Source organism: Boleophthalmus pectinirostris, unplaced genomic scaffold, assembly GCF_026225935.1.
Source record: "Boleophthalmus pectinirostris isolate CB_2022bp ecotype Guang Dong unplaced genomic scaffold, ASM2622593v1 HiC_scaffold_8, whole genome shotgun sequence".
Taxonomy (NCBI): Eukaryota; Metazoa; Chordata; class Actinopteri; order Gobiiformes; family Gobiidae; genus Boleophthalmus; species Boleophthalmus pectinirostris.
This window is the reverse complement of record NW_026571515.1, coordinates 37,965,202-37,980,346: the sequence shown is the minus strand read 5'-3', so window position 1 is coordinate 37,980,346 and position 15,145 is coordinate 37,965,202. Positions and strand designations below refer to the sequence as shown.

General features: G+C 36.0%; 1 protein-coding gene across 1 annotated transcript in view; it reads left to right on the top strand.

The window, feature by feature from the left end:
• The window catches only part of plekhg5b (pleckstrin homology domain containing, family G (with RhoGef domain) member 5b), a 196,708-nt gene that overhangs the window by 177,598 nt on the left and 3,965 nt on the right, over positions 1-15,145 (top strand). The window contains 11 exon segments of the mRNA XM_055165759.1: positions 3,305-3,475; positions 6,291-6,386; positions 8,179-8,379; positions 9,293-9,403; positions 10,155-10,304; positions 11,295-11,432; positions 11,600-11,719; positions 11,995-12,127; positions 12,986-13,101; positions 13,368-13,516; positions 14,948-15,145. Coding sequence (XP_055021734.1) covers positions 3,305-3,475; positions 6,291-6,386; positions 8,179-8,379; positions 9,293-9,403; positions 10,155-10,304; positions 11,295-11,432; positions 11,600-11,719; positions 11,995-12,127; positions 12,986-13,101; positions 13,368-13,516; positions 14,948-15,145 — 1,583 coding nt within the window.

The window sequence follows — 15,145 nt, the reverse complement described above, 5'->3', positions numbered from 1 at the left end:
TCCGACAGGAAAATCCAAAATACACGAACTTTATGTAAAAATAGGTAAAAGTTGGCCCCTCTTTATTCACGATGGCTGCTGCTGATACTACTACTTCTACTGCTTCTAAAGCTACTACTGCTATTACTACTACTTCTACTACTGCTACTGCTACTACTACTGCTACTGCTACTACTTCTATTACTAGTATTACTGCTATATTGCTGCTACTACTGTTACTATTACTGCTACTACTGTTACTACTATTACTGCTACTACTACTATTGCTGCTGCTACTGCTACTATTACTACTACTATTACTGCTACTGCTATCTATTGCAGCTGCTACTACTGCTACTACTGCTACTACTACTACTACTACAACTACTATTGCTGCTGCTACTGCTACTATTACTACTACTATTACTGCTACTGCTACTACTACTGCTACTGCTGCTACTACTACTCCTACTATACTGAGAATGATGAAAAATACACAATATTCTATCCCTCTACTACACCATTGGTACTACTACTACTACTCCTATTACTACTACTGCTGCTACTATTACTGCTACTACTACTACTATACTGTAAATTAACAATACTACTGACATGTCTCTCTACCACTTTAAACACTACTGCAATATATGGGCTTTTGAGCTTACCCTAACCCAAACAATTCAAAATGCAATCTTGAGAAAAGTTAAAAGTCCTCAAAATGGCGTCCACGACAGGAAAAAGTCATTGTCGTTATACCATCTGAAACCAAACCAGCTGAATGTGTATTATATGTTGCACGGAGCTGTGAGTGTGCTGAGTGTACACGGTCTGAATGAGCCTCTCCACAGTGTCCCTCAGAGCCCTGCGCTCAGTGACAGCAGCACACAGCCCAGACACACGTCCTTTGTGTGTCTGTGGAGAGGTCGGGGCCAGATGTCATACAGAGCCAGTCCCTGTCACTCACCTGTCACTCACCTGTCAAAGCCCTCGTCTCTATTCAAACACAGAGGAGCCTCGAACACCCAAGGGACCTGTCTAGTGCACACCCCGTCTCTCTAACTAGTTTACTTTGATTCATAAGTGGTGTTCCACATGCCACTCGATCATGCATTTAGGGAGGAACTGTTACAGAAGTGGCATAGTAGTAGTAGTAGTAGTAGTAGTAGTAGTAGTAGTAGTAGTAGTAGTAGTAGTAGTAGTAGTAGTAGTAGTAGTAGATTATAGAGAAGTGTAGTCATTTTTTAATTCAGTTGAATCTAATTGAAATTTCATGTAATTTGAATGACAAAACATGAAATCATTCACAAAATAAGCTCTTTTCAAATGACAGACCAAAAAATTTAGACAAACTAAATTATATCTGAAGGAGCAGCGGAGAAAATACAAATGTCCCAATCGTTTTCAAAGCTTTTGTCACTTTTAGACTCACATTATGATGAGTAACCAACATTTTTGCTCATGTAAGAGTACTAGTTATTTCAATAAACATAGTACTCAAGGAGGAGTAAATGTATGCTGCTAGAGAAGTACTCTGAAAAGTACAATTTCTTTAAAAAGTAAATGTAACTGAGTGGATGTGACTGTGTACTACCTACCTCTGTCTAAATGAAATAGAAACAAGGAGGCCATTTTGATGCGTCGCAGTTTGTTAAGTTGCATTTTTACAGTACTAGATCCTCCTCGCAATTCAACTTTATTCAGATATTTGTGTATTGTTATATTGTTTGGATATTTATTACCGCACAGAACTGTTCCTCATGTATATTTTTAAGATGATTTAATCTTATACCAGTTGCCCTGAAGGTTGATATATGCGTGGCCCCCTCTCCTTTACCCGTCTATTGTTAACTCGACCTCAACACACAAAGCTCATTTTCATAACCACATTACGCCTGTCACTCTTAACAAAAGCACGGGCCGCACTTTACAGATGGATTCAGCATTTTAGACGCCGGCCAGAATTAAATGCAAATCCAGCGTAATGTCCAGAGTGTACACACAAAGGAGTTTTGAGTTGAAGCTAAAATATTGGGTCAAAACTGTAACGAAATCCAACTACAATATGTATTCTAATAATAACTAAACTTGTTGTGCAGTTACGATTTGCGATGTGACAATATCCAAATTTCTCGGTACGATATATATTGTCATATTTTGTGGAGGTTAACACAATTGTGAATATGCGACTTTTTCCTTTTAAAATACCATGATAAACCTTTGGTACTGTTATAATATAAAGAATTATGATTTGAAAGTGCTTAATAATGGTTATTTCTCCTTGGGGTCTGCACTGACAACAGCAAAGGATCATGGTCTATGTAGTTCTCTCTGTTTTTTTAGGTATTACGGTACCACAACAATGAATTGAATGAATTTGACAATATGATATCATGATATTTCAGTTATTGTTACATCCCTAGTTACAATCTTTATTTCAATGTCTCACTCATGATTAGAAATGCTCCTTCTTTCCTCCTTCCTTTTTTAATGCTAGGAATTGCTTTAAAAGGTTTTATGAGTTTATTATGACGGTGAATCAAATATTCCGTACATGACAGTAGATCTCTTTTCATAGTTTCCAAGTGAGTGATACAGTAAACCAATGGAGCTACTTGAGCGATTGTACATGTATTGATCAGTCGTGACCCAACAGTTACAGAAGTTGTTCTATGCAGTTCTTTTGTTTACTTTCAGAGTATATCGTCTATAGTTAGAACGATCCAAATGACAGCAAAAAGAGTTGATTAAAAATAAAATGTGTAAAAATCTTCCAAACAGGTTATAATGTTATAAGGTTATAAGAATAATCTATTCAGGTTTTATGCTATACTTGAACCTCCACAAATTTGGGGAAATTTCAGATTATTGTCCACCCCTACAAACTAGGGCTGGGTATCTTGAAAAAGTTGCCAATACAATACATACCTCGATACATGCGCCACGTTCAAGTGCACTTTCAATTCAATACGAGTCTTTGTTAAACCACTTCTTGTGCAAAGTTAATATGAAGCACAAACATTTTAATCATGAAAACTGTGTAAATGCCAATGTGTTGCATAAATGAGTTTCCATCATCTAAACAAGCAACAAAACTGTAGCGCTGTCACAAAATAATTTAGTAAAATATACCAAAAAATACTCTTAGTGATATATCGGTACAGCAGTCCCCGATATCAGTACTGTATAATCACATTAAACGATACGATATATCGATATTTCAATATTTTTGCACACCCCTACTACTAACTAGTAACTCTGCATCTTTACTCTGTTATTAGCCGATTCAAATAGAAATATAATGTATGTTTTGGTTATGTTTCAGGAGGTGGACCGCGTGGAGCAGCTGCAGAACAAACTCCATTCGTACTCGGTGTTCGGTTTACCCAAAGTCCCTCGTCAGTTTGCCTTTCACCAGGACTCATGGGAGGAGGAGGAGCAGGAGACAGAGCTGAGCCTGGAGGACAGCTGGCAGAGGCTGCTCGACCAGCCAGAGGTACACAACACAATACAACACAACACAATACAACACAATACAACACAGCAGCACGCATCATTAGACAAGCTGCTGTTGAAAGCGAATGTCATCTGAGACACTAAAGGAGGAAGAGTTAGTTCATTAAAGGCCCCTGTCTCCATGGAGATGCTTTTGTTTTACCTAGAGTATTCCACATTATGGCATTAAACTTCAAATGTTATCTGAGACACAAAAGAAGAGTTCATTAAAGGCTCCTGTAGTAGTAGTAGTAGTTTTAGTAGTAGGAGTAGGAGTAGAAGTAATAGGAGTCGTAGGAGTAGTAGTAGTTTTAGTTGTAGTAGTAGAAGTAGTTTTAGTAGTAGAAGTAGTAGAAGTAGTAGTAGTAGAATGAGTTTTAGAAGTAGGACTAGGAGTAGGAGTAGTAGGAGTAGTAGTACTGTAGTAGTAAGAGGTGTAGTAGGAGTAGGAGTAGAAGTAGTAGGAGTAGTAGTAGTAGTAATAAGACAAGTAGTTGTAGTTGGAGTAGGAGTAGTAGGAGTAGTGGTAGTGGTAGTGGTGGTAGTAGTAGTAGTGGTAGTAGTAGTTGTAGTGGTAGTAGTGGTAGTAGTGGTAATAGTAGCATTAGTAGTAGTTGTAGTAGTAGTAGTAGTAGCAGCAGTGGTAGTAGTAGTGGTAGTAGTAGTAGTACTGGTAGTTAAACAGAGAATATAGTATGGCATTAAACAGAAAATATTATCAGCTTTAAAGAAGTAAATATGTGAAATTTTGCTTAGAATATTTGACAATATGGCATTAAACAGACATGTAACCCAAAAGTATAGTATTTATAGTTATTTCTTTAAAGCTGCACTGTGTAAATTTTCTGGTGGAGTATATACTGTTTCCATGGAGATGTTATTGTTTTGCCTTGCATGCTCCGCAGTATGGCTTTATCTGTTTTCATGCAGACAGGCAGGTGGCGTGTCCAGGCCAAATTACAGGGCAGGTATTTATGAGCAGTAATAAAACATGTGACTGAATAAATGCCACATACGTGAGTACAACGCCCTAATGGACAAAAAACATAGTACATAGTGCACCATTAAGCACTGACAAGCAGTTCTTTTCTTTACAGATATATTTTATGTGTTATGTGTTATGTATTGTATGTTTTTTTTGTTTTTTTTTCTTTTGTTTTCCTGAAATGATAAATCTCCATACTATTACCACCACTACTACTACTACTACTACTACTACTACTACTGCTACTGCACAAAGAGAAAATTCTTCAGGAAACTCTAAAATACCCCCATGATAAATACCAGAACTTTATGTAAAATAACTATTACTATTACTACTATTACTGTTGATGTAGCTGTTACTTCTACTGCTACTGCTACTATACTGTACTATTGCTACACTGTACATTAACAATACTACTGGAATGTATGGGTTTTAGAGTGATGAAAAATACACAGTAGCCTACTACTACTACTATTACTACCGCTACTACTACTTCTGCTTCTATTACTACTGCTACTACTACTACCGCTACTGCTACTAGGACTGCTGCTAGTACTGCTGCTAGTGCTACTACTACTACTACTACTGCTGCTAGTATTACTGCTGCTGCTACTACTACTACTACCACTACTATTGCTACTGCTACTAGTATTACTACTACTGCTATCACTTACTACCACTGGTGCTAGTATTACTGCTCCTACTGCTACTACTACTACTACTACTACTACTACTACTACTACTACAATTATTACCACTTCAAACACTAATGAAATATATGGGTTTCATATAATTTACAGTGATAAAAAATTAGAGCCATTGCCATAGCGACAAACAACTCAAAATGTAATCTTCTAAAAGGTTAAAAGTCTAAAGGGTAAAGGGGTGTCATCATCAATCATGTGATTCTTAGTTGTGATTCTTTTTCGGGTTTCACAGCATTATAAAATATCAAATTATGTTTAATATAGTGTGAGTAATATTAATATAGTCATGTTTTGATATATTTTCGACACTGTGAATTCTGTTAAAGCTACACCAAGTTACCTTTTTTTTTGGATAAAGCAATAGCATCTCCATGAAGAAAAGCATTTGACGCACCTTCCACCAGAAAAGTTACACAAGGCACCTATAAAACTAAACATTTCAAATTAGAATGTATATGCCTTCAATTACCAGATATAGAAAATCATAAGCTATGTATAAAAGCTGCCTTAATAGTTCATTAATTGACAGTTTTCCCCTAAAATGCATTTAATATAACTCTCAAATTACCTCCAAATTATTTACGCTACTTTGTTTTTTACTTCTTTACTTACTGCTACTTACTACTACTTATTTCTTGACTTCTACTACTATTATTCAAAAGTAATGGTACTTACTTGGGTACAGTATTTTGATTATCTAATTTACCTACCATTGTTAAAATCTCATGACTTTTCAGACAGCTCTTTGTTGAACTTCCTCGTCTCATTCCTCCTCCGCCTGATTTCCCAGAATGCCTTTTGTGTTTTATGGTGTACAGACATCAGGACTCATAAATTCCTGTATACTGTAGATTATAACTGTTCTGTGGAATTGAAACTGCAGTTTTTTATACTGTTCTACACTTTCACCTCTCTGAGTTACATAACATTGACTATATGACATTTAAAGGGCCTATAGATATAAATATTACATTATTTTCTGATCTATGCTTTAATGTTTTCTCCTCATAAATATACGTGGAATTTTTTTGTTTCGTTCACATGTTTAAAACACAAAGCCTGCATTATTTCGGCTCATGTATTAATATCATAATAACTTAATGGCTTTGTTTTTTTGTTTGTAGACGTTGACGAGGCGACAGTTCCACCAGCAGGAGGCGATATGGGAGCTGCTACACACTGAGGTCACCTACATCAAAAAGCTCCGAGTCATCACCGATGTAAGCTTTTACAATCAATTATAAACCGTATAAAACATGACTAATGATGTAACTCTTTGCAAATCTCACAGAGCAAATGCACGGTATTATTGTGGGGAGACAAATGGAGGAGGGGAATTAGCAGTAGATTAGCATAACAAAAATAGTGGCTAATGCTAAAAACACAACAACAAGTCTTTAATCCAGTCTTTAAACACATTTTCGAACTTGATTAATACCAGTTAAAGTTGTTACCAGTTAAAAACATTTCTGATCTGGTCGTGTTTATAAAATTTTGACCATTTGCTACTGCTACTAAACTGTACTATTACTATACTGCAAATTAGCAGTACTACTGGAATATATATGGGTTTTACAGTGATGAAAAATACATATAATAGGCTACTACTACCACTACTATTACCTCTACCTCCTCTATTGGTACTACTACTACTGCTACTGTTATTACTACCATAGCTGCCACTGCTACTACTACTACTACTACTACTACTACTACTACTACTACTACTACTACTACTACTACTACTAATACTAATACTAATACTAATACTGATTCTAATACTAATACTAATACTATTACCAGAGGTGGAACCAAGTTATTGTTTTGCAAGTCTCAAGTAAGCCTGAACTCTTTGACCTCAAGTCCAAAGTCAAATACAGGCAAGTCTCGAGTCACTGGCCCATAAGTCCAGGTCAGGTCCAAGTCGTCTGCTTTGAGCTTCAAGTCATTTCAAGTCTTTAAACAAAAGTACAAATATAGCTTGGATTTTTGCAATTTATATGATTTATTCATTCATATAATGAACTAAATTGTAATTGTAAAAGTCATGGTTTAAGTTGTCTCAAATCACAGGCCTCAAGTCCTGTCATGTCAAGTTCCAAGTCATTGATGTTCAAGTCCAAGTCGAGTCCGAAGTCTTGGTCCATTTTATCAAGTCAAGTCTCAAGTCCTAAGAATAGTGACTCAAGTTTGATTCAAGTCCAAGTCATGACTTGCAAGTCCCCACCTCTGACGAGTATGACGACGACGACGACTACGACTACTATTATTAATATACTGTAAATTAGCAATACTAATTTCACATGTCTCTCTACCGTTTTAAACACTAGTGGAATATATGGGTTTACAATGATGAAAATTTTGAACCATTGCCATAGCAACAAACAATTTAAAATGCAATCTTCTGAAAAGCTAAAAGTCCTCAAAATGCTGTTCTTAGAGGAAGCAGTTGAAACAATTTCGGATTTGATTGTGTTTATAAAATTTGGACCATAGCGTCACTTATTTTTGTATAGGCAGCCTCACAGCGGCAGTAACAACTATGTTCAAATGTCTGTATTATTGTCAATATTATGATGTTAAAATGTTGTTTCCTCATCACAAACAGACTTGAAGTTGTGTTTTGTTTCATTCACACACAAACTTAGAAAGTGCTCCAATGTGTTTTATAAACACCATACATCTTCAATAGAATCACTTGGATGATTTTCAGCCCATCACACATCACAATAATAAATGGTTACTCAGGCGTGTGTGAATGAAACAATACACAACTCCAGGTCTGTTTTTGAGGAGGTAACAAAGCTCACAAGAGTCCGTTTAGTGTAATATAGGGCCTTATTATACTCACACATGTTTTAATTTCATTTCAGAAGGAAACTAGTTATTTAGCTCTAATCTGGTGTGGAATGTTCTTATGATCTTAATATCTCTGTCAGTTCAAATAAACATTAAACTCTTAACTTAATCTAGAAGTGCATCTATATTAATTTCTCGTTGTAAATATTTCAGCTGTTCCTGTGCGGACTGCTGAACCTGCAAGAGAGTGGCCTCCTCACAGAAGTGGAGCCCACCAAACTGTTCAGTAACATCCAGGAGATCGTACGGCTCCACAGCGCCCTCTGGAGTCAGGTCATGGTGCCTGTGCTGGAGAAGGCCAGACAGAACCGCGCCATGCTGGACCCCACAGAACTGCACCAGGGATTCAAGACGGTGAGTGATCGTAGTGGTGATCTGCAGGCTTTAACGATACATGCATGGTCTAATAGAGTATTTCTCAAAGTTTTCATACCAAGTACCACTTATTTACTATAAGGCTAGCCCAATTTAAGAAGAAACTGATTTAACAGTTAATTAAATGGATTCTGAATTCAGTATTAAGTCAGGTACGTTGACATCCCCACCTAAAATAGAGCCCAGATGTGACTCCACAAGCTCCCTTATATTTATATTTTGGCCAATTTATTATTTAATTTCCCTTTCTCTCATTTTTTTCCCCCTCTTCCCCCCATTTTTTAATACACTTTTTAAACACTTTTCGTCACTGTACTTACAAATATTTTCACCATCATCATTTCCTTTCACAGTTTTGTACTTTTTACTACAATCTTAAAGCATAATTTTAAAGGCATTTTCTTTTTCTTCCCCCCTTCTTTCTTTTCCTTGTTCCTTTTTTAATTTTTTATTTTTTTTTTCCATTTTATTTTTGTAATTTATTTTTATAATTTTTTCTGTTTTTTTCTTTCTACTATAAATGATAAATTGTCTTTGTTTTAAGGATTACCTATATTTCCATTATTATCTATATTTTAGGTCACTACTTTAAAGCCTTATGATTAAATAATTTCAATATTCTGACATATTTTAATTGTATTTATCCATATTTTATAATGGATAAATACAAATATTAACACAAACACTCTTAATAAAGGGCTTTAAATAGGGGTTATAGTGCTTTTTATTGTCATTCTAAACCAGTCACAAGGACAACTTAATGTACTTTTATGAGCCTCAAAAATATCAAACATTTTTAAAGGTCTTTTCAGTAATTCCTCAGAAACTTCAACTCAGTCTTTGTTGCAGTGTTAAAAAGTGAAATGAAATAACCCTGTGCTTGTGTTTGCAGTTTGGGTCTCGTTTCCAGCCGTACATCCGTTACTGCATGGAGGAGGAGTCGTGTATGGAGTACATGCGCTCACTGCACAGGGACAACGAGCTCTTCAGGACCTACGTCACGGTCAGCATAAGTATTTGTTTGTTTTGTCTTTCTTTTTCAATTACAAGAGCAGTGTGGTGTTGTGGTTTCATCAGTATATTTATAGTACCTGTGGTGGAAAAGAACGCAACTAGCCACAGACATTGGAATTTCTTTTGGGAAAATGAATTATAGAGCGGAAATCAAATGACAGCTTCTGCTTGTGGTGAATTAAATATTATCATCAGTATATTTATAGTGTCTGTAAAGGAATTAAAGCCACCAGACAGCACTGTTATTTCTTTGGGGGAAATGAATGTATTTATCTGAAACCAAATTACACCTTTGCTTTTGGTATTGAAGTTAAAGGTGTATTGTGTAACTTTTCTGGTCCGTCAATTGCTTTTCTCCCTTGACATGTTATTACTTCGTCTAGAATGTTTCACAGTATGGTATTAAACCTTTCTATCTTCATGGAGACCAAACCAGACCAAGTGACAGGTCAGATCTCACAGTCACAATGCCTGTTATTTGGTATTTTTGACCTATAAAACCACCTGTAATTGAATAAATGTAATCTTTTTAATGTCATACTGTGAAACATTCCAGGTAGAGCAATGACATATTCATAAAAACAAGCAGGTGATGTGAAGGACACCCAACCAAAAAGTTACATAGTGCATTTCTTTAAAAGAAAACAGGCAAAAAAAGAACAAAACTTGGTGAACTTAATGATTCAAATGTAGTATCCAGTATTTTGACATATTTTCTCCCCGTGTTTGTGTATGTGCAGTGGGCAGAGACACACAAGCAGTGTAACCGTTTGAAGCTCGCTGACATGTTAGCCAAACCTCACCAGAGACTGACCAAATACCCCCTCCTCCTCAAGAGCATCCTCAAGAAAACCGACGAGCCAAGTGCACGTGACATCGTCAACAACATGGTAAAAAAAAAAAAAAATAAGTTCTCTGATACAAGTTTATTTAATATCAGTATTTAAGCGGCAACAGAAAACAGTGAAACAGAGTGCCTCTTATCAACTTGGCAACCTGTTAGTTCTCCGCACAGAATACAAAGCTATATATCAAGCTATAGGTCTCATTTATTCACTAAAAGCATTTTGTTGATTTGGGGATTTCTGTCCTTGAGTTAATTATATTATTAGTGTTAACTCCTTAGTACAGGGGTCACCAAACTTTTTTCTCTGGGGGCCATATTATTACTCCTGACTGTGATGGGGGCCGGGGTTGGGTCGGCCATATAACAGAATTGTATGACCAGACCAAAATGACCACCAGCAGACCTCATAGTGTAGTAGAAATTACTAGTTTGGCATAGCCTTCCACAATACTACATATATACACATAATTCCTGGTACTCATTTGTTTATAGTTGTAAAAGTAATAAGTACTTCACACTTTGTTTTAATTTGAAATACCACGGATATTACATTTATTGCACTATAGTACTCTGCGCATTCGTTGACTGTCAGGTGACGAAAATTTGGGAATAAAAATAAATACATCGTATAATTATGTAACTATAAATATAAATACATATTCTGATATATACATAAAAATACATATAAATATCATTTTTTTAATTGAAAAAAAAAACAAAATACAAGATGCAGACGTGTTATTATTTGCCAAATAGTAAGTTATAAAAATAGGCCATGACTTTTGAGGATTGCCTCATAGAGCAGGTTCAAGTGGTGAAGAGCAGAGGGGCTGGGGGGCCGGTCAAAGGGGCGTGCTGGGCCAGAGTTGGTCCACAGGCCTCAGTTTGATGACCCCTGCTTTAGTAAATTAAAATAACATAAAAGCCTGGCAAAAACAACAAAAATACAACCATTCAAGTCATGAATTGTTCAAATGTAATGTTGATTCAAATGATGGAGCTAGTTTGTGTATTAACTCGTGTGTGTTTGAAGGTGGCCACAGTGGAAGGCTTCATCAACAGCGTGGACTCCCAGATGCGGCAGAGACAGGAGCAGCAGAAACTGGCCACAATCTCAGCGCGAATCGACTCATACGAGGCTGTAGAGGGCAGCAGTGAGGAGGTGGAGAAGGTAAGCAGCAGAACCTCTACAGAAAAACATTTAGTTTATAATTTAATTTGATAATACTTTTGGCTGAATATAATTGTGCTCCGGTTATGGCCTTGAAATACACAATATTTTAATTGGGAATATAAATGTAAAATACTAAATTAAATGTAATTGTTTTGTGTTTTCAGATATTGAAAGAGTACAACCGCTTTGACCTGATGGCTCCGATGAGAGGGACGTCATCGGAGGAGACGAGGCAGCTTCACCTGGAGGGGGCGCTGCGCATGAAGGAGGGGAAAGACAGCAGGGTAAGAAAAAACAAAAACGCAAAATGATTTCATGGAATTAAAAACAGTTTAAGAGAAGAACTCAGCCTAAATATGCATTCATAACTTTTGTCAGGTCCCTACTACACACATTCTAATTAATGCACATTCATGAAAACCTGTGTTAGGTTTCAGTCACATGATCCTGTCTGCATTTCCTTTACTCCACATCTTACTTAAATTATATGACTGACCCACACAACTAGATAACAGATTGTCAAGTAAATGCTCTAAAAGTGGTTCTATTTCCCTGTTAGATGGAGGTGTATTGCTTCCTCTTCACCGACCTGCTCCTCATCACCAAATCAGTGAAACGAGTGGAGAAAGTGAAAATCATCCGCCAGCCTCTGCTCATTCACAACGTGGTGTGTAAAGAGCTCAAAGACCCCGGTGAGTGCTACACACAGTATATGATACATCTTTATTTGTCCCACAACAGGCAAATTACAGTGCTGCAACGTGAAATTCAAGAACATCAAAATCTAGATAAAAAAGCTGTTAAAAAATGTTAAAAGACTTGTGTACAGTGCAGTATATGGACAGAATATATAGCCCCCTGATCTGATAATAGTGACTGCTCATTACAAATATTTATTTATTTGTTTGTTTATTTCATTCATAAAGTATAAGATGACATTAACAGTGTCATAACATTACACATACAAGAAATGAATGAAAAGGAGCAGAAAGAAGAGTCATCTGATGTTATCTGCCCCCTTTTCCTTTTTAACACTGATAGTTACTTTTAAAACATTTCGTCAGTACATTTCATTTCAGTCACAATTATTAATCAGTTGCAAACAGAGATCATCACTTTTATGCGCAACAACGTAGTTTTCTTTTTCATACATATACATTGCTTTGGATTTCATGTATTTTTTAAATGATTGTACTTGATCCTTTGATTTCTTTGTCAAGATTATTCCATAAATTAACTCCTAGCATCCATAGCAATGCTTCAGTCCATACGAAACATACAGAATAGTACAGAAATTAGATTATATAAATTGGGTTAAAGGTGTAATTGGGCTTAAAAACATTCCTATAAAACAAAACACACACACACATAATTCTACATATACTTTACATCATGGTGAATACTTTTTACTGTTCGAAAAATGAAATATTTCGTTTGACTTGTTAATTGCTTCGACAACGATGCCTGAAAGTCTGAAATTGGTGGAAATAATAATCTGTACTTAAGTTGTCTTTCTAATATTTAACGCTTCATGTGTTGCGTTTCTCCAGGCTCCTTTATCCTCATCTACCTCAACGAGTTCAAAAGTGCAGTGGCAGCCTACACTTTCCAAGCCAACAGCGCCACCCAGGGGAGAAGCTGGATCGATGCAATCTGCAACGTCCAGGTGAGAAAACACATGCCAAGTTTTAACACAACAGCACTGAAAAACACACGTCCTTTTTCTCAGATGACGTCATATATTAATTACATCAATTACAAGAGCTGTGTGTTGTTGTGTTTTCATCAGTATATTTATAGTAACGGTGGTGGAAAAGAAAGCAGCTAGCCGTAGATATTGGAATTTCTTTTGGGAAAATTTATTATAGGGTAGAAATCCTCAGATTAATTAATATATTAATTAACAAATGTGTGTGTAATTGTGTTTTGTAGAACCAGCTGCAGAGGCTGCGCAATGAGGAGGTGGTCCGACAGCAGAACAGTGTGAAGAGCACCACAACAGAGGAAGAGGAGGAGGAGGAAGAGGAGAGCAGCAACTCTACAGCCAGCTCCCCCAGTCTGAGGCACAAGCAGAACTCAAGGTAAACCACAATACATTACATAGACTACATTACATTATATTTTATCATGGCACTTTTTGAACTATGATAAACTGATATAAGAAATACTACAATAAGCAATACTCACAAAACAACCCTAAAGTATAACAATCCCAGTTTTATACCGTTTCTAGGTTTACCGTAGTTTTTTAACATACCACAAAAACCTTTCAAGTGTAAATATAAGGGTTATTAAATATTATTGTTTTAGTATATTCTTTAAATACTGTTATACTTTTACTATTATCTGTTGAAACAATTGAAATACTATTAATAATATTTGATTAAAATGCTTTACAGTTATAGTATAGTTAGGGATGTAACAATAAATGAAATATCATAAATGAATTACTTACTTACTTACTTACTTACTTACTTACTTACTTACTTACTTACTTACTTAAATGAATTGAGAACTACATAGACCATGATCCTTTGCTCTGTTTCAGTCCAGACTTCATGAAGAAATAACAGTTCTAAGCACTTTTAAATCAGTTAGTTATTTGGTTTATGACAGAACCAAGGGCATTTTAAAAGGAAAAAGTATTATTCACAGTTGTCTTATTCTCCACAGAATATTTCAATAAATATCGTACAGAGAGATTTGGATATCGTTACATCTCTAGTTATTAGGGGTGTAACGATATCCAAGTCTGACGATACGATATCGTCACGTATGAACCTCACGGTACGATATTTATTGAGATATTACGGGAACGTTCAAGATATGGTGGGGAAGCTCACGATTAGGGATGTTAACTATATCCAACTCTCTCGGTACGATATTATCACAATATACATCTCACGGTACGATATTTATCGTGATAAACTGTGAATATGTGACTTTCTCCTCTTAAAATGCCTTGACAAGACTTAATCCAAAGAACTAAGATTTAAAAGTGCTTAGAACTGTTATTTCTTCTTGTAGTCTGCACTGAAATGGAGAAAAAGAATCATGGTCTGTGTAGTTCCCTCTGTCTTTTTTTTTAGCTATTGCTGAACCATAACTCTTAATTTAAGCAAAAAGACTTGGTCCACGATATTATTGTGAGAACTCTGACAATACCATATCACAATATTTTAGTTATTGTTACATCTGTACTAGCTACAGTCCAACTATTCTTTTTAGTTTTGTCATTTAAATACACGTTTCGTCCACCAAAATGAAAACAAATAAAGAGCTATTAAACATATAATTTTGCACTGATTAGGTGTTAAAATATATAGACAATTTTTTTTCTTAGATTTTTTTATAGATTTCATTGCAAAGTAAAACACAAATTACTTGTGCCCCTTTTTTATTTGTGTAGTACTCAACAAAATGAACAGATGTATGTTTACTGATGTTATTTTGCTGTAGTAAACTTTGAAATGATTTAAATTACAATACATTTTTGTTTTTTTTTTCTTCAGCCAATCGGACGGCTCCACTGAAACCCTGTCAGTCATGGACATCGATGAACCCTGCCTTCCGATTTTAACCTTCACTGACACGACTATAGAAAACACGACAGACTCCAGCGTCCACTCCCACCGCTCTCTCCCCACAAGCCTGCAAAGAGTCCTGTCCACCGTCTACTCCGAACCCGACCAGGACGGGGAGCTAGAAGG